Raw genomic sequence first — 14212 nt, forward strand, 5'->3', positions numbered from 1 at the left:
CTATGCTAGGATCTGGAGTTATACAGAAGCAGGAAGTCAGTACATTTGCTTATAGAATTTAAAACTGTAGGGAAGGAAAAGACAAGTAAACAAGTAATTCCAGTGTAGCGTGATAGGTGCTGTGATAGGGGAAGAACAACATACCGGACACAAAACCATCCAGGGAGGTCCAGGAGGCTTCCTGCAGCGAGTGGCCTCAAAGCCAAGACCATAAGAAGGGACTGCTAGCCAGGACCACACAGGATGTGTCGTGGAAGAAACCAAGATGTTCCTCGTGGCAATGTGGCTCTGCACACTGGGTACTGGGAGAGATGTGCAGGCCCAGATCCCAAGGGCCTCACAAGCCCAATGGAGGCCTTCAGGTTTTATCCTGTGGACTCCAGGAGTCATTGGAGAGTTTTCAGTGGCATGTCCATATTTGAGGCTAGCCTAGCTTACTTGAGCAAGAGTGTTGGCTTAGGCAGGCACGGAGGCCTGGGGATCTGGAATTAGACTCAGCATCCCCATGGCTTGATCAACCTTTCCCAACAGCCCCAAATTCTGAGACAAAAGCCTCAGCTCTCCAATACTGCAGAGATGGCATCTCATTCTGAGATATCCTGCAGCACACCAGAGGCCTCAACAGTGTACCCAAGGAAAGGACAGCCATAGGCTGTAGGGCCCCTGGATCAGGGCTGAGGCTGCCAATGCAGAGGACAGGAGACCAGGAGCCCAAAAGTTCTGTTCCCAGCTTTGCTGCTGATCTTTCACAAAGCATCACTAAGTCTCCCTTGATGACCACCTATGAGGCATTCCTGCTCCTTAGGGACATCATCAGCTTTATCCCACAGTGCTTTTAGCTTCTTGGAGAAAGCCCTTTTGGTCCCCTTTTCCAACAGTGACAGCCACTATTCTTTCCACATACCCAGCCCAGGAACCCAGGGAAAAAGACGAATGTGCTTTGGAGATGATTTTGGCAATCTTCATTGATTGCTGTCCGTGCTCATAAAATACGGTGCTTAATTGTCATGGCAATTGGGGTAGCCAATTTGAAAAATAATTACTGCCTTCTTTGAGATTACTTTGCCTTCTAATTAAAATCTCAAGACTGGGATATTAAAGGTGCATTGTCAATACAACGTCCCGGATGCACCCAGCTAACCTCATTTGGGAAGGCAAAATTAATTAGTTTGTGTTTTAACACCCAGCTGTTATCCTAAGGAATGGACTAGTCTACAAGTCGGCCATGCACACAGTCTCTAAATTGGCCAGAGCAGTGGAGGAGAGATAAAGGAAATCGAGAGTGATTTGTTCCTGTATAACTCAGTCAGCTTCTATTACAAGCTGCTCATTAAGTGGCGCTCCCGTGTCCCTGTCAGACATCGCTCAGGAGTTCTTGTTTACCCGTGGAGGCAGAATCGGAAATAAGTGGGTCCCTCTGTGCCACTGAGCTCTGGATTCATTCCGGAGACTCATTTGCTGTTAACACCTTTTCCAGTTAGCAATTCTGGGTAAAAAGCCTGGCCCCAGATCTGAGAGGTTTGGCGTTTCTATTCCTGTCCCAGCTGGCCACAGTTACAAAGCTGCATGCACTGCTGGCTTCCTCCTTTCTTCTTACCTACATCTTCCCATTTTTCAATTCCATTTGAGTCAAATGTTTGCTGAGTGCAACAGAAGTCAGGATAATCAATCCTAGGCTATGCTACAGTAACACACCCTGAGACTCCAGCACTTTAGCACAACAGAAGTTTATTTCTCACTCTCGCAAACTGTGATGTGAGCTGGCAGGGGTCTCTTCCAATCAGTGATTCGGGGATCTAGGATTCTTCCCTCTTAGGCTGACATCTTCTGACCAGGAGACTTTGAAGTTCTCCAAGGTACGGGAAGAGAAAGTGGGAGAGCCTGCTCTTGAACACCAACCAAGAAAGGACACATTGGTTTTTTTCGCAGGCTATCGGGCCAGAACTAGTCACTTGACCCCAGCCCAGTTACCAGAGATGCCAGGAGATGTTTGTTGAGTGCTGCTGTCTCTGCAACAGTGCTTTGGACCCAGCATGCACTGAGCAAGACACCTTTGAATCCTACTACAAAGGGGTGTAAGGTGTGGTCCCTGCGCTTGGGGAGACCACAGTACAGTTTCATGTTCCCCTTCTGGAAAGCATCCCTTCCAACTCTAAAATGACCATTCACTTCTTCTGCAGTCATAGTTCTCGAGGCCCTTAGCACAGAGGCAGCAGGACCAACGACCTTCCCAGGAGCCCACAGCTCAGCGGGAAAGGCAGGTGTGCACAATGCATAAGACTGTAGCCAGGGAAAGACACTGGTGCACGGGTGACCACAGCTGCCCAGAGACAGGGCAAAAGTGCAAAGGAGTGTTGATCCGAGCCTTGATAGGAGGAGGTGCCATGAAATAGCACAGTAATGAATTTTCAGCATGGGTTGCTAAGCACAACAAGAGAAGTAGAAACAAAGCTGATGGTAATCAGCTGGAGGTGGTTAACTCAGTCTGACTGGGGAGATGACGGTAGAACAAAGGCAATATTTCCAGGAAGATAGGATGCACGTGCTTAGTTTCTGGAGCTGGGAAAGAGAGTTCACCACAGGGATCAGTGGGGAAAGGCATCTAGGGGAGCACCCAGCATGTGTGGAGGCCCAGCACATGCCTGAGTAACCTCAGAAGCACCTATGGGCCACTTGGACCTTTCATCGCTGATTCGATTCCTCTCTCCCCCTTTCTGCGCATAGCATTGATGGCCTGAAAAGAAATTCATTTCTGAAAGCCTTCCCCTACTAAGACCTTGCTATCAGAAAATAAACAAACCGTCGTTTATCTGGCCTATATTAGGGCTTGTGTTCACTTAGGAAGTAAACATCAGGGGGATGTTTCATGCGGGGACACCGTGGTGGCTCGACGATCCCTGGGTAACGTCAGCCCACAGCTGCAGCCAGCTCATTCCCAGCCTGGGGAGTTGCCATGGGGTGAAAAATGCTCAAGAACCAGGAGCCTCAGACGCCTGTGTTTTATCCAAACTCTGTCTAACCAGCTGTTTGAGAAGCTTGTCTCTTCTTAAGCAAGTCACACTGGACTCCCGCATTTTCCTTTCTAAAATGACAGAAGAGGACAAGTTCAGTCTAGGAGGCCCATGCATTCACCACACAGACATGGCCTGTGGGATCACCCAGTAAGGCTTCACATGGTGTTGTGTTGTTTTGTTTTGTTTTTGAGATGGAGTCTCGCTCTTGTCACCCAAACTGGAGGGCAATGGCGCAGTCTTGTTTCACTGCAACCTCCGCCTCCCAGGTCAAGCGATTTCCTGCCTCAGCCTCCCGAGTAGCTGGGATTACAGGTGCATGCCACCATGCCCAACTAATTTTTGTATGTTTAGTAGAGACGGGGTTTCGCCATGTTGGCAGGCCCAACTCCTGACCTCAGGTGATCCGCCCGCCTCAGCCTCTCAAAGTAAAATTTTAATTAGTTGCCAACATTTAAAAATTTGGAGAATTTGCATAAAAATCCCGATTTCTAATACTCACAAAAAAAATCTGAAGACCTGGGACCACCATACTCAACAACAGTAAGACTGGCTACCCGTCACGATGCCCCAGTCCTCACCATTCCCTATTGCCTTCACAACACTGAGGCTGGGTGTTCGTTTTTCTTACATGTGTCCCAAATCCCAGCTCACTCAGTCACATCCCCTGCAAGGCTGCTGAGCTAACTGAGCTCCCCAGTCCCAATCACCTTTAAAACTCTATGACTATATTCCTGACACTTCTTCTTTTTCTCTAAATATATCTCATTCTTGGGTCCTTTTGGCAGAACCGCCTACCAGTCATCCCAGGAGTTCTTAGGCGTAGCTGCACATTTGAATTACTGGGCGAGGCTGTGAGAATCCCAGTGTCTAGCCCACACATGGTAGTGAGATCCAGGCAGCTTTTAAAGCTCCAGGTGATTCCAGTGTATGGCGTAGGTTGAGAACTTCTGCATTAGAGCTGAAAATGCAATGGGCTACTTTAGGAGGGGGTGAGCTCCCTGTTACGGGACGTAGTTAAGCCAAGGTGCATGAATACTTTGCAGGGACGTGTGAGAGGATCTCAGCATCAGCTGCTGCTCTTCTGAGATTCTTCTCCTCTTTACAGTCCCCCTGCCTTTGCCCCTCAAAGCCTCCCAAGCTTAGCTCCGTTGAGCGTAGATGCTGCTGAGGTGGTCTAGGCAAGGGCTCCTTAACCAACAAACCCCAAGCTCAGCATCAAACATCCCCGAGCCAGCACCGTCCCTCCTGCCTCCTACATATTAGCTGATGACTAAGCAAATGGCCATGTGGGGTAGTCCCAGGACAATCACATTAGACCAACCACATTCCTAGCCACCCACCTATCTTTTGGGTCTGCTTCATGAAGGTGAAAGAACAAGGACTTGGGGTCAGAAGGCCTGAAAGGAGGACCTGGCTCTACCCCTTGCCATCTGAGTGTGTTGCTCAATCCTCGTGCCCTGTGTGGAGCCTGGGTCTGAAGTGTGGGCCTGAGTCAAGGACACCCTGTAAAGTGGTAGGTGAGGGTAAGATGCTGAGAGAGGGCCAGATCTCAGCTGGGTGATACAGAGGGAAGGGAGGAGCTGTGCAGTGTGGTTAGGAAGGTTTGGAGAGAGAGAAAGGGGCATGAAATGGGCTTTTCAAATGAGACATTTAGCCCAGAGCTCAGAGCAAAGTGGAGACATGGGCCAGTTATCTAATAACCCTGATCACAACACAGCCTCCTAAAAATTCCAAGGCATCTTGGGAGTTCTTGAGACTGGCACCAGTTCTGTACGTGGCCAGTGGAACACCCCACCCATAGTCTGCCCCTCACATTCCCAGAACTTCTTGGAGACTGGTACAACCCCGCCCCAGCCCCCTACCCACCCCATAGAAAACTGGCTGTGTTCCCCTGGAATCACAAATATAAGAGGAAAAAGCCCCAAAAATACATATCTCTTCTAGGAAGCATCCTTTCCCATTCTGAAATAACCATCCACTTCTTCAGCCATCATGAGCCTTAGTACAGAGACAGCAGGAGAGATAACCTTGCAGGAACCCAGAGCTCAGTGTATAAGGCAGGCATGGACACCGCAGCCCCTGGCGCACAGGTCTCCATGGGTGCCCAGAGGGACATACTTAGCACAGCTCAGAGACGGGCAAAAGCTCAAAGGAATCTTGATCTGAGCCTTGGTAGCAGGAGGCATGAGGAAATAGCACAGTGCCATGGTAGCTGTGGGCCAGACCTTCTGGGGAGGGTGCAAGTGTTGGTGGGAGCTGAAGCTGGTGGGTGGCAGGGGCCAGGTCTTGCAGAGTTTCTGAACTATGGAACTTGGATTGTATGTGGAGCAGGGAGAGATTTCGGAGAAATGCCTGGGAGGCTACTAGGTGGAGGACAGATCATGGTGATGGGCTGCCACCACAGAGACTTCTGAGAGATAGTGCAGGGAAGAAATGACGAAGATCTCAGTGTCCACAAATGCTTGCTCCTGTTATTTTTCAATTGTGTTGTGTTTGCAGTTACCAGCCAGAGCCATTGCCCTGTTCTGTGTCTGCCTTTGTTCCTCCCTCGGGTTTCCAGTTGAAAAATTCAGCTGCAAGGAAGTTTCTTGGCCCAGACAGGATGAAATCAGAGAAAGTATGAGGAAAGGGGTCTTCGAAGGACAGGCTTATGAAACAACCGTGGTTGTCTAGGGGCGGGCCACCCAGGAGGCTCCTGTCGTGCCTGGGAGAATCGTGTTCACTCCGATTCTAGCCACCTAGGACCATGACCTTCATCAGCAATGTCGAAGGGGAGATTCAAGTCACCCCAGCCCCATAGTCGGGATGGGGGGTGTGAGAATGAGGATTCTCAAAATGCATTTTATTTCATCAATTGTTACATGATTAGGTGACTCACTGAACTTACATAGGTTATTGATAATCTATAATCTCATCTGATTCACAGGCTAACACCTCCTACAAACACACAAACAAAAAGGATTTAAGGTCGACACTGTGGGATGTTTTTTGGGTTTCCTTTTATGAGCTGCAAAAGGAACAATTTTGCAAAAATAAAGATGTATTTGGGCTTCTAGAAAACCTGTCCCTCCCGCCCCAACCTTTCAGCTAAAAGCACTAAATCATATTAAACAGTTTCATCTTTCAGCAATATGTAAATGTTTTCTCTGACATATCTTTACTTCTGGCCTGAATTTAATGGGTGTGTTTGATTATACAGTCACATGCATCTCTGCAGAGATGTCAACAGAAACCATGCTGGCCTTCGCTTTAGTTAGGGAGGGGAAACCATGGAGTTTGCTTGAGGACAGAAAGATGTGAATTGTGTCCAGTCTAGAGACACAATGGTAAGAAATTTGTGGTAAGGAAAATGTCTTCCCACCAAGGCATAAGCATTGCCTTTTAAGGGAGTCAGCCTAGGGTAAGTGGAAGCTTTTACTAGAAATAAAGACGTTAGACCACACATCAGCATGTGTTCTGAGTCCCAGAGGGAGAATAACTGTGATGGAAAGCAAGATGATGACAAATAGAATGGATGTTTTCCCACTTTGGGAGAAACTTCTAGATTTTTTTGGAATGTTGGCACCTGGAGGATATCTTGGAGATCACCTAGACTGTGCCTCATCATTGCATAAATGTGAAACATTAGGTTCAGCAGAGAGATGTGGCTTGCTCAAAGGCACACAGATAGTTGGTGACCAAACTGTCACTAAAACTCAGGTCTTGAGTTAGTTCCCCCCTCTGAGTGTGTTTCTTAGTCTGTGGAATGCACATAGTCTCTTCCTCACTGCATTCTTGGCTAAGGTGCACCCTGCACCCTTCTCTCTTCACTTCTCTTTTGTTTCCTCTCATAACCCTTTAACAGAGGACTTGAGGCAGGAAGCGGGGACTCTGTTTCAGAGGTGGATACACCAAGATGTAGTGAGCAGTCTTTAGAAGAAAGAGAGTCGGCAGAACCCAGCCTTGCAGGGCAAACCAGTGTCCAGGGCCCCCAGGGTAGTCACCCGTGGTCAGAGATGGGTATCAGAGAGGGGGTCCTGCAGCAGGGACAGCAAGGAAATCTGAAGATGCTCAGGAGGCAAGGATGGAATCAGGAATGCAGATCTGCAAGGGGATGCCCCATGGGACTCTTGGAAAGGCAGCAGGTACCACACAAGAGCCAGTGTTTTCTCAGAGGTCAGCAAACTGCTGCTCAAGGGCCAAGTCTGGCCACACCCATGTGTGTTGTCTATGGCCCTTTCATGCTACAGCTGCACAATGGTCAAGTAGTATTGGGATCATTGTGGCCCAAAAGCCAAAAATATTGATCATCTAGCCCCTTACAGAAAGGTTGCCAACTCCTGCTTCAGCTGTCCACAGTCCTGAGTTCAAGTCAAGTGCTGCCCCTTTCTACCCAGGTAACCTTGGGCGAGCCACTTTTCACCTCGGAGCCCCATTTCTGCATCCGTACGCACAAAAGGTTTGTTTTGAGAATTTCGTAAACTCATGTCTGTGACCGCATCCAGGCTAAGGAGTTCGGTTGCTTCATGCACTTGTCAGTCCTCTGTGGAGGGAACCAGGGATGTGTGACTTGATCAGTGCCTGGAGTGGCAGAAGGCAGGCTGCTGAGCAGGATAAAATTTTTGTCTTCCTGGAAAAGATGACTCACAAACCCATGTTTCTTTTTTTATTTTTTCTGTTTATTCTTTTTTCCAGATACTGGCTGACCAACAAAGTCCACATCAAAAGACCCACCACCGGCCTCTTGATGTATACCCTGGCCACACGTTTCTGCAACGAAATCTACCTCTACGGCTTCTGGCCCTTTCCACTGGATCAGAACCAGAACCCAGTCAAGTACCACTATTATGACAGCCTCAAGTATGGCTACACCTCCCAGGCCAGCCCCCACACCATGCCCTTGGAGTTTAAGGCCCTCAAGAGCCTACATGAGCAGGGGGCTTTGAAACTGACTGTCGGCCAGTGCGATGGGGCCACGTAGGGTGGGCGCCCCATGGGACTCAGTGGCTCACATTTCCTGCCAGCTACACCACGGGCAGATGGGAGTCGGGGTGGCACAAACAATAGAACAAGCAGGCTAGTGGTTTTCTTTGTTAAAGTGTAAAACAGTGACCAGAATATATATATCTATACCTGCATATATATATTGACCTGAGTATTTATAACTGTGTGGTGTTCATCTAGCATTAGGCAGATAGGCCACCGGAAGAAGGTGTGGAGAACCCACCTGAACCAGATTGAAACTCAATCCATCTTTGGGGGTGGAAGGACTTGACATGAAAAGAAGCCAGTCCCATGACTTTGGATGACAAACTGCCTCCTGGCTTGGAGGGATCTTTGGGCTCATGGATGAATGGAGAGCCACCTGTTGTCAGCTGCCCCGAGCCTCTGGGATATGTGGATTTGGGGAGAGGCAAGGCCCAGAGGGGACACTTGACCCAGTCTAAAGTGGGTGCCATTCACGGAGGAGAGGGAGGTTGGAGAGGTCAACCGGGCAAAGGAGCACAAGGAAACCAAGCAGCAGAGGCCACGTCGGCACAGAGGGTCTCGTTCCACGAACTTAGAGTTTGACTGCCCAAGGGACAACATGATTGACTCGCACATTTCAGACAGGCCTCCACAGCTATGGAGAGAACCCTAGAGGAGACACAATGCATGGTTCATGTTCTGGCTTAGCAAGAGCCACCAAGAACTTTGGGTGAAGCAAGCAGATGACAATGAAGAGGAGTAATGTTCCGAATCATGTTTTTGAAAAATCAAGACCTCCTGTTAAGGGCCCACTTGACCCTAGAATAAGGCAGGAGAATGTCTAAAATCTAGTTGTTTTGGGTGTTTTTTAAAGCAATGTGAGTCCACTGAGGAGGAAGAGACCCTGGGATTTCACCCTCTGGGTTAGTCTCTGTCTCACCCTGTTAGAATGTCACGAGGGACTGTACTCTCCCCTCTGTCACCAGGGAAGCCACAATAAGAGCTTGAAAGGGTGCTGTCAAGATAAATGTCATCCTTCTTAAAATATATATGATTGCCTTTTTGGGTGCCTCACAGAGCCCCAGAGTGTGAGACCTGAAAGAATGTTCAGCATCTAGCTCCATGTCCCTGCAACCACTCTCGCTTGCCTTCTGCATTCTGCACTCTGCGGGGCCTTTGCAGCCAGACTGCTGTGTCAATGTCACTTTCTTGTCACTTTCCTACCCTGATGGTCACACTAGCCCACACCAAGCTCCAACATTGAGGTTTTCAACTCTGCAGGGAGAGGTTCCAATGTCCACCCCACCCCCAGGCACCCGCCTCTTTCCACAGAAGCAATTTTAGAATTTTGTAAAATTCTTTTCCCCTTATTGAGATTAATATTTAAGATTTTTCAAAAAAAATACCCAAAGCCAAATGCAGTTCCAAATAGTGGACATAATCTCCCAGGGCAATCTGGGCTCTATGCCTACAACTTAGGGGCTGGAATCACAGGTCTCACATAGAGAAATAGCCAGCTTGATTTGTTAGTTGTATTCTTTCACCTGATGAATAACAGTGTTTTAAAACATATTTGAAAGATAAGTAAAAAACTATATCTCGAAGGTGAAGGGAATTAAGAAAAGTAATCAAGACCTGCTCCTAAGCATATGAGACCGGATGTAATTAATCAACGGCAATGCAGAACAGGACCTTGGCTCTAAATTAATGGTTGACTGGAAGGGAGTGGAGGCAGCAGAACCATTAACCCTACGCAAGAACACTCCAGCCCAAAACCATGAGGAAGGCGATGTATCTCTGCATTTTCCCTTGTTGTTGCTTGAAGTCTGTGATTGGGGATTTGCGTTATAAAATGAATATTTTAAAAAGCAACAGCCCTAATAGCCTCTGTGGGAACTGAGTGGTTTCGGACTCCTCACAGGTGGTGGAAATAATTAGTACCATATTTTATACATCTCCAGAGCCTTTCATCTTGAGGATCTCAAAGACCCTAGGAGACATTTAATTTCTAAAGCTTGAAGTGCCCCGGGGAGCAGGTAGAATTTCCAGCAGGGCCTCGGTGGATTATCCAAGGCCTTGGATTCCAGAATGTTTCATGGTAAGCGCTGCGGAGAACCCACATGTCAGGTTCTGGAGTTGGCCCTGAGCTCTACCCACCAAGCCAGCACCCCACCATCCCTTTGCAGGGGAGTCAAAGGGCCAGAACTCTTTGGGGGACCAGAACATGGTTTTCTTTCTGCCTATCCTAGTCATGGCTCCTAAAATTGAAGCTGATGTGAGCTGGAGTGCAAGGAGTCCTTCCACCCTGCCTTCAGGTTCTCTCTGGAGAAAGGTTAGAGACCCCAGGACAATCAACATGTGCACCGTTCCCCTCCTTGGCTTGAGTCCTGCACTGCCAAAATGGCCTGGCCATGTGATGGCGGAGCTCCAGGGGCCTTGGCTTTCCCTGGCTCATTGTCCTTCTCCATCTGGGCATGCACAGTCGGGGGCCAATTGTCCTTCCCTGCCCATTCAGAGTTCAATTTGAGCCTCCACTGCAGTTCTGGTGTGGGCCAGCTGGTGTTGGGTGGCCCCAGGGAGTCACACAGCCTGTACCCGGCCCCCAGATCCTCTGCTGTAACTGCAGGGTCACAGGCATCCCGGGAGAATGAGCCTCCAGCCTCAGCCGGCCCTCACTGCTGACAGGCGCCCCTCTGTCACCTCCTGCCACCTGTCAGATACCCAGTCCGCCCGCCATCAGCCACCCGAGTGATTCCGACCTCCATTCGCCTCAAGCCCCAACAGGCCCCCGTCATTCTACTTCATGGAAGAGACAGAGCCTTCTGAAATGAGATCTGCCCTTAAAATCTCTTCTCTTCTCCTTCCCCTTTCTGAGGAAACATCATCCCCACCAGTTACGTTTCCTGTACACCGTCACCCTCTCTCCTCCACCTCTGTCGCCTCTGCGCATCAGCCCACGCTGACTCCACCTGGGCTGGCTCCTGCAGCCTCTTCCCTTACCTCCTCCACCAGCCCCGGGAAGGGCCTCCAGCACCCACGACTGCCCTTCCTCTTGATGCCCCTTGGCTTCCCCCCAGCTCCTAGCAGCAGCATCCCAGTGCCTCCACATTGCCCCTCTCACCTCCCAGCTCTCCACGCCACTTGGCTCTGCAGCGACCCCTCCTGGACGCTCCCTGGCCCCTCGGCACCCAGAATGCCATGTTCTTGTGTTTTTTTCCTCCTTTCCCAATCCCTCTCAGCCATGTATTTATTTATATATGTATGTATTTATTTATTTATGATTTATTTATTGACACCCCTACTTTGATTGACAAAGGAATCAAGGTAGATCTGACCAGTATTCCCCTCTCTTCTCCTTGTCCCACCACGTGGACATGCCTTACACTGGCGTCCTCTCCTGGGTCCCTCCGCACTCTCCATCAGCAACCTCACACCTACCTTCAGACCCAGCTGCACCTTCCTAATCTGCTCCTGCCCCAACTCCTCTCTGCAACCCAGCCCTCTCCTGAGCTCTAGGCTGGGATTCCACCCGCTGGAGGGACACTCACCCCACCTGCTCCCACGGCAGCACCATCAACTCGAAACGTCAGAAGCCAAGTGGATCATCTGTGTCCCCTTCCCCCACAATCCCTCCTTTTTCTACTAAAAGACCCGTGATCCCATCAGCCACCCAGTCTGAGATGCTGACGTTATCTTCGACTATTCTCCCATGTCCTGCCTTGCTAATTCTTCCTGCTAGCACTAACCTCGCCTCTTTACTTGTCACTTGGACTATTTCAGCAACAGTCTCATCTCCCAGATTACCTCTGTGCACACTGACACATTGTCCCATCCATCCTGAACACGCACAGTGATTTTCCTCTCCCGTTGCACACAAAACTTTAAAAGTTCCCCGGCCCATGAACAAATGTACAATTCTCTATTCTGACATTACAGACCACCAGATAAGGCCCCATTCTTCCTTTCACACCCTCCCCTGGTCAGCCTAGGAGAGTTGTTTCTCCTGGAAAGGGTGCCTGTGTTTCACTGTCTCTGTGCCTTTGGTCTTGCTCTTCCCATCCCCTGGAATGCTCCCTTTTCTTCCCTTCAAAGCCCATGCAGAAACCACATCCTTCATGAAGCCCTCCCTGATGTACCAACCACTGGGATCTCTCCCTCTGCTGAACCACCGTAGCACTTTATTTGTACCTTTCTCATGGCACTTACCATATTCTGCCTTGTATTATAGTTATTTGTGCACTTGTCCTATAACTGTTCTTAGACTGTAAGCTCGCCAAGGGCAGGGACTGTGTTTTATTCATCTGTATCCATCACAGCACTAGGCGTGGTGCATAGCACACAGCAGTTGCTCAATAAATGTTTGTTGGATTAAATCCTTAATGCCTGTAGAGGGCTTTATACTTAAGGAAGTCATTTTGCATCTGTAATATCACAAGAACCTCTGAAAAATCATGTGGGTTGGACCAAAGCAGAAATCATTATCCCCATTGTATAGGTCATAAAACTGAGGCCAAAAACCTGCATGAAGCTTCATGGCTTCCTGGTAGAATGTTCTTCCAGGTCTTCTCATCCTCACTTCAGGGCTTTTTCTGTTCATCTTTGTGGTTGGGTCACTGTAAACTGAAAACTAGCCCTATGCAGAGGCCTAGACACAGAGACCCAGCAAACCTCAGCATGAACCCCATCAACACAGGCAAAATCTCACTCCTTTCTGGGAAGGACAAAAGCCATTTGGGTTTTACAAGGCCTGGGAGGTGGAGCTGTAGGACCCCATCAATCATTCCCACTGCTGTTGTTGAGGGTAGGAAACCATCCTTCCAGATGGCAGGGAGACCAACAACTCCAGGGGGCTGCTTTTTGATAAATCTCTTCATGCCTAATTAAGGCTCCCTCTCCAGAATGAATGGAAGAGGATGTTCACTGATGCCAGTCAGCTGGGACTCCAGACATGTGTACTGCCTCATGAATGTCCTTAATGGTATCCCCAGTGACACTGACAGTCTGCCCCAGCCTCTGTCTCTCACCAACACTGCCGAATGTCATCTCTTCTCATCTTTATCTCTATTCTTTGCTTCCTGTCTTCAGGGCTCTTCCCTTGGCATTCACCAGGAGCAGAGTGAGCCCAGAGAGCTGAGTGGCATCCCTTCTTCTTGGGTCCCTGAGCCCTGACCTGGAGCAATGCTGTGAGATAGCAGGAAAGGAGGGGAGTGTGGAGTGGGGAGCACTGTATGCCACTCCTTATGGAAGCAGAAAACAAACAGGCTTTTGTTCTGGTGGCAGGTCATCCACAACAATGGGATGTTTCCATGGTTACCATCTAGAAGCAATGTCTTAGTTGTTTGGGGCTTTATGAAGGGGGTAATGTAATTTCTGTTCTTAGCAATCCAGGTGACAGAGCAATTTCCATATATAGTCCACTGAGCCATCCAGCCCCAGATCATAGTTTCTCTAGAATCATCCTAGTTGTCTGCAGCCAAAGCCCAATAGAACCACCCAACAAAGAGCACTATAGGTCCCTTGTGGCTTTTCTCAGTCTTCCTCACCATTTCCTCAGTCACCTTTCCCTAGAACCTGGGGGATGGGAAATGGGGCTACTATGGGCTTACAAAAACCATGTCAACAAAGACCTCAAGTTCTCCAGCCATGACAACATTTTTAAATATTTAAGAGCGTTCTCCAAAACTGACCCAGCACCAGCTATGAGCGGTGCTCATCCCTTAAGGAATTAATAGAAAATGAGGACCCAATGGCCAAGAAGTGGGAGGACTGCCGTGCAACCCACATGGACCCTAGAGTGATGGGTCCAGGCAGTCGTCGGGGGAGTGCAGCCCTCCATTCAGCATACTGAGGCAAGTCAAATGGGGTTGGTGCAGGAAAACGACCTTTCAATTTGTTTCCAAGTGTCTTTATTTTCTAAAATGAGACTGTAATGGTGGAGCTCCTGGACAAAGTCAATGAAGGGATGACTGGCCCGTCAGAATCATGAATGCCTAAGAGAAGTTGTGTGTTGCAGGGAAGACCACTCTGAGGCAAGCTGTTTTACTGCATTCTCATTCCAGTGGCCTAGGTGGGCAAGAATATAACTCACTGTAATAACAGCGGGACAGGTTGCTTGGCTGCATCTTGTGTTCACAAATGCCCCATCTCTGGTCAGGATCTCTGGAAGGAGTACCAGATGATCTGAAAGCCTGCCACTCAAGAACCTAGAGGGCATGAATGAGACTTGGCTCTGATATTTTTCCATCTGTAAA

The 14212-nt window shown here is 49.0% G+C and overlaps 1 protein-coding gene across 2 annotated transcripts in view; it reads left to right on the top strand.

Annotated features, from left to right (window-relative positions):
- ST8SIA2 (ST8 alpha-N-acetyl-neuraminide alpha-2,8-sialyltransferase 2) overlaps positions 1-9833 on the top strand; it is a 77804-nt gene extending 67971 nt beyond the window's left edge. For both annotated transcript variants that reach the window (XM_054531907.2, XM_002825854.5), the window contains one exon: positions 7689-9833. In XM_054531907.2, the coding sequence (XP_054387882.1) occupies positions 7689-7974 (286 nt within the window). In that variant the 3' untranslated portion in view covers positions 7975-9833. The remainder of the gene's footprint in view (positions 1-7688) is intronic.
- Positions 9834-14212: the final 4379 nt, after the last annotated feature.

This window comes from Pongo abelii, chromosome 16, assembly GCF_028885655.2.
Source record: "Pongo abelii isolate AG06213 chromosome 16, NHGRI_mPonAbe1-v2.0_pri, whole genome shotgun sequence".
NCBI classification, from domain to species: Eukaryota; Metazoa; Chordata; class Mammalia; order Primates; family Hominidae; genus Pongo; species Pongo abelii.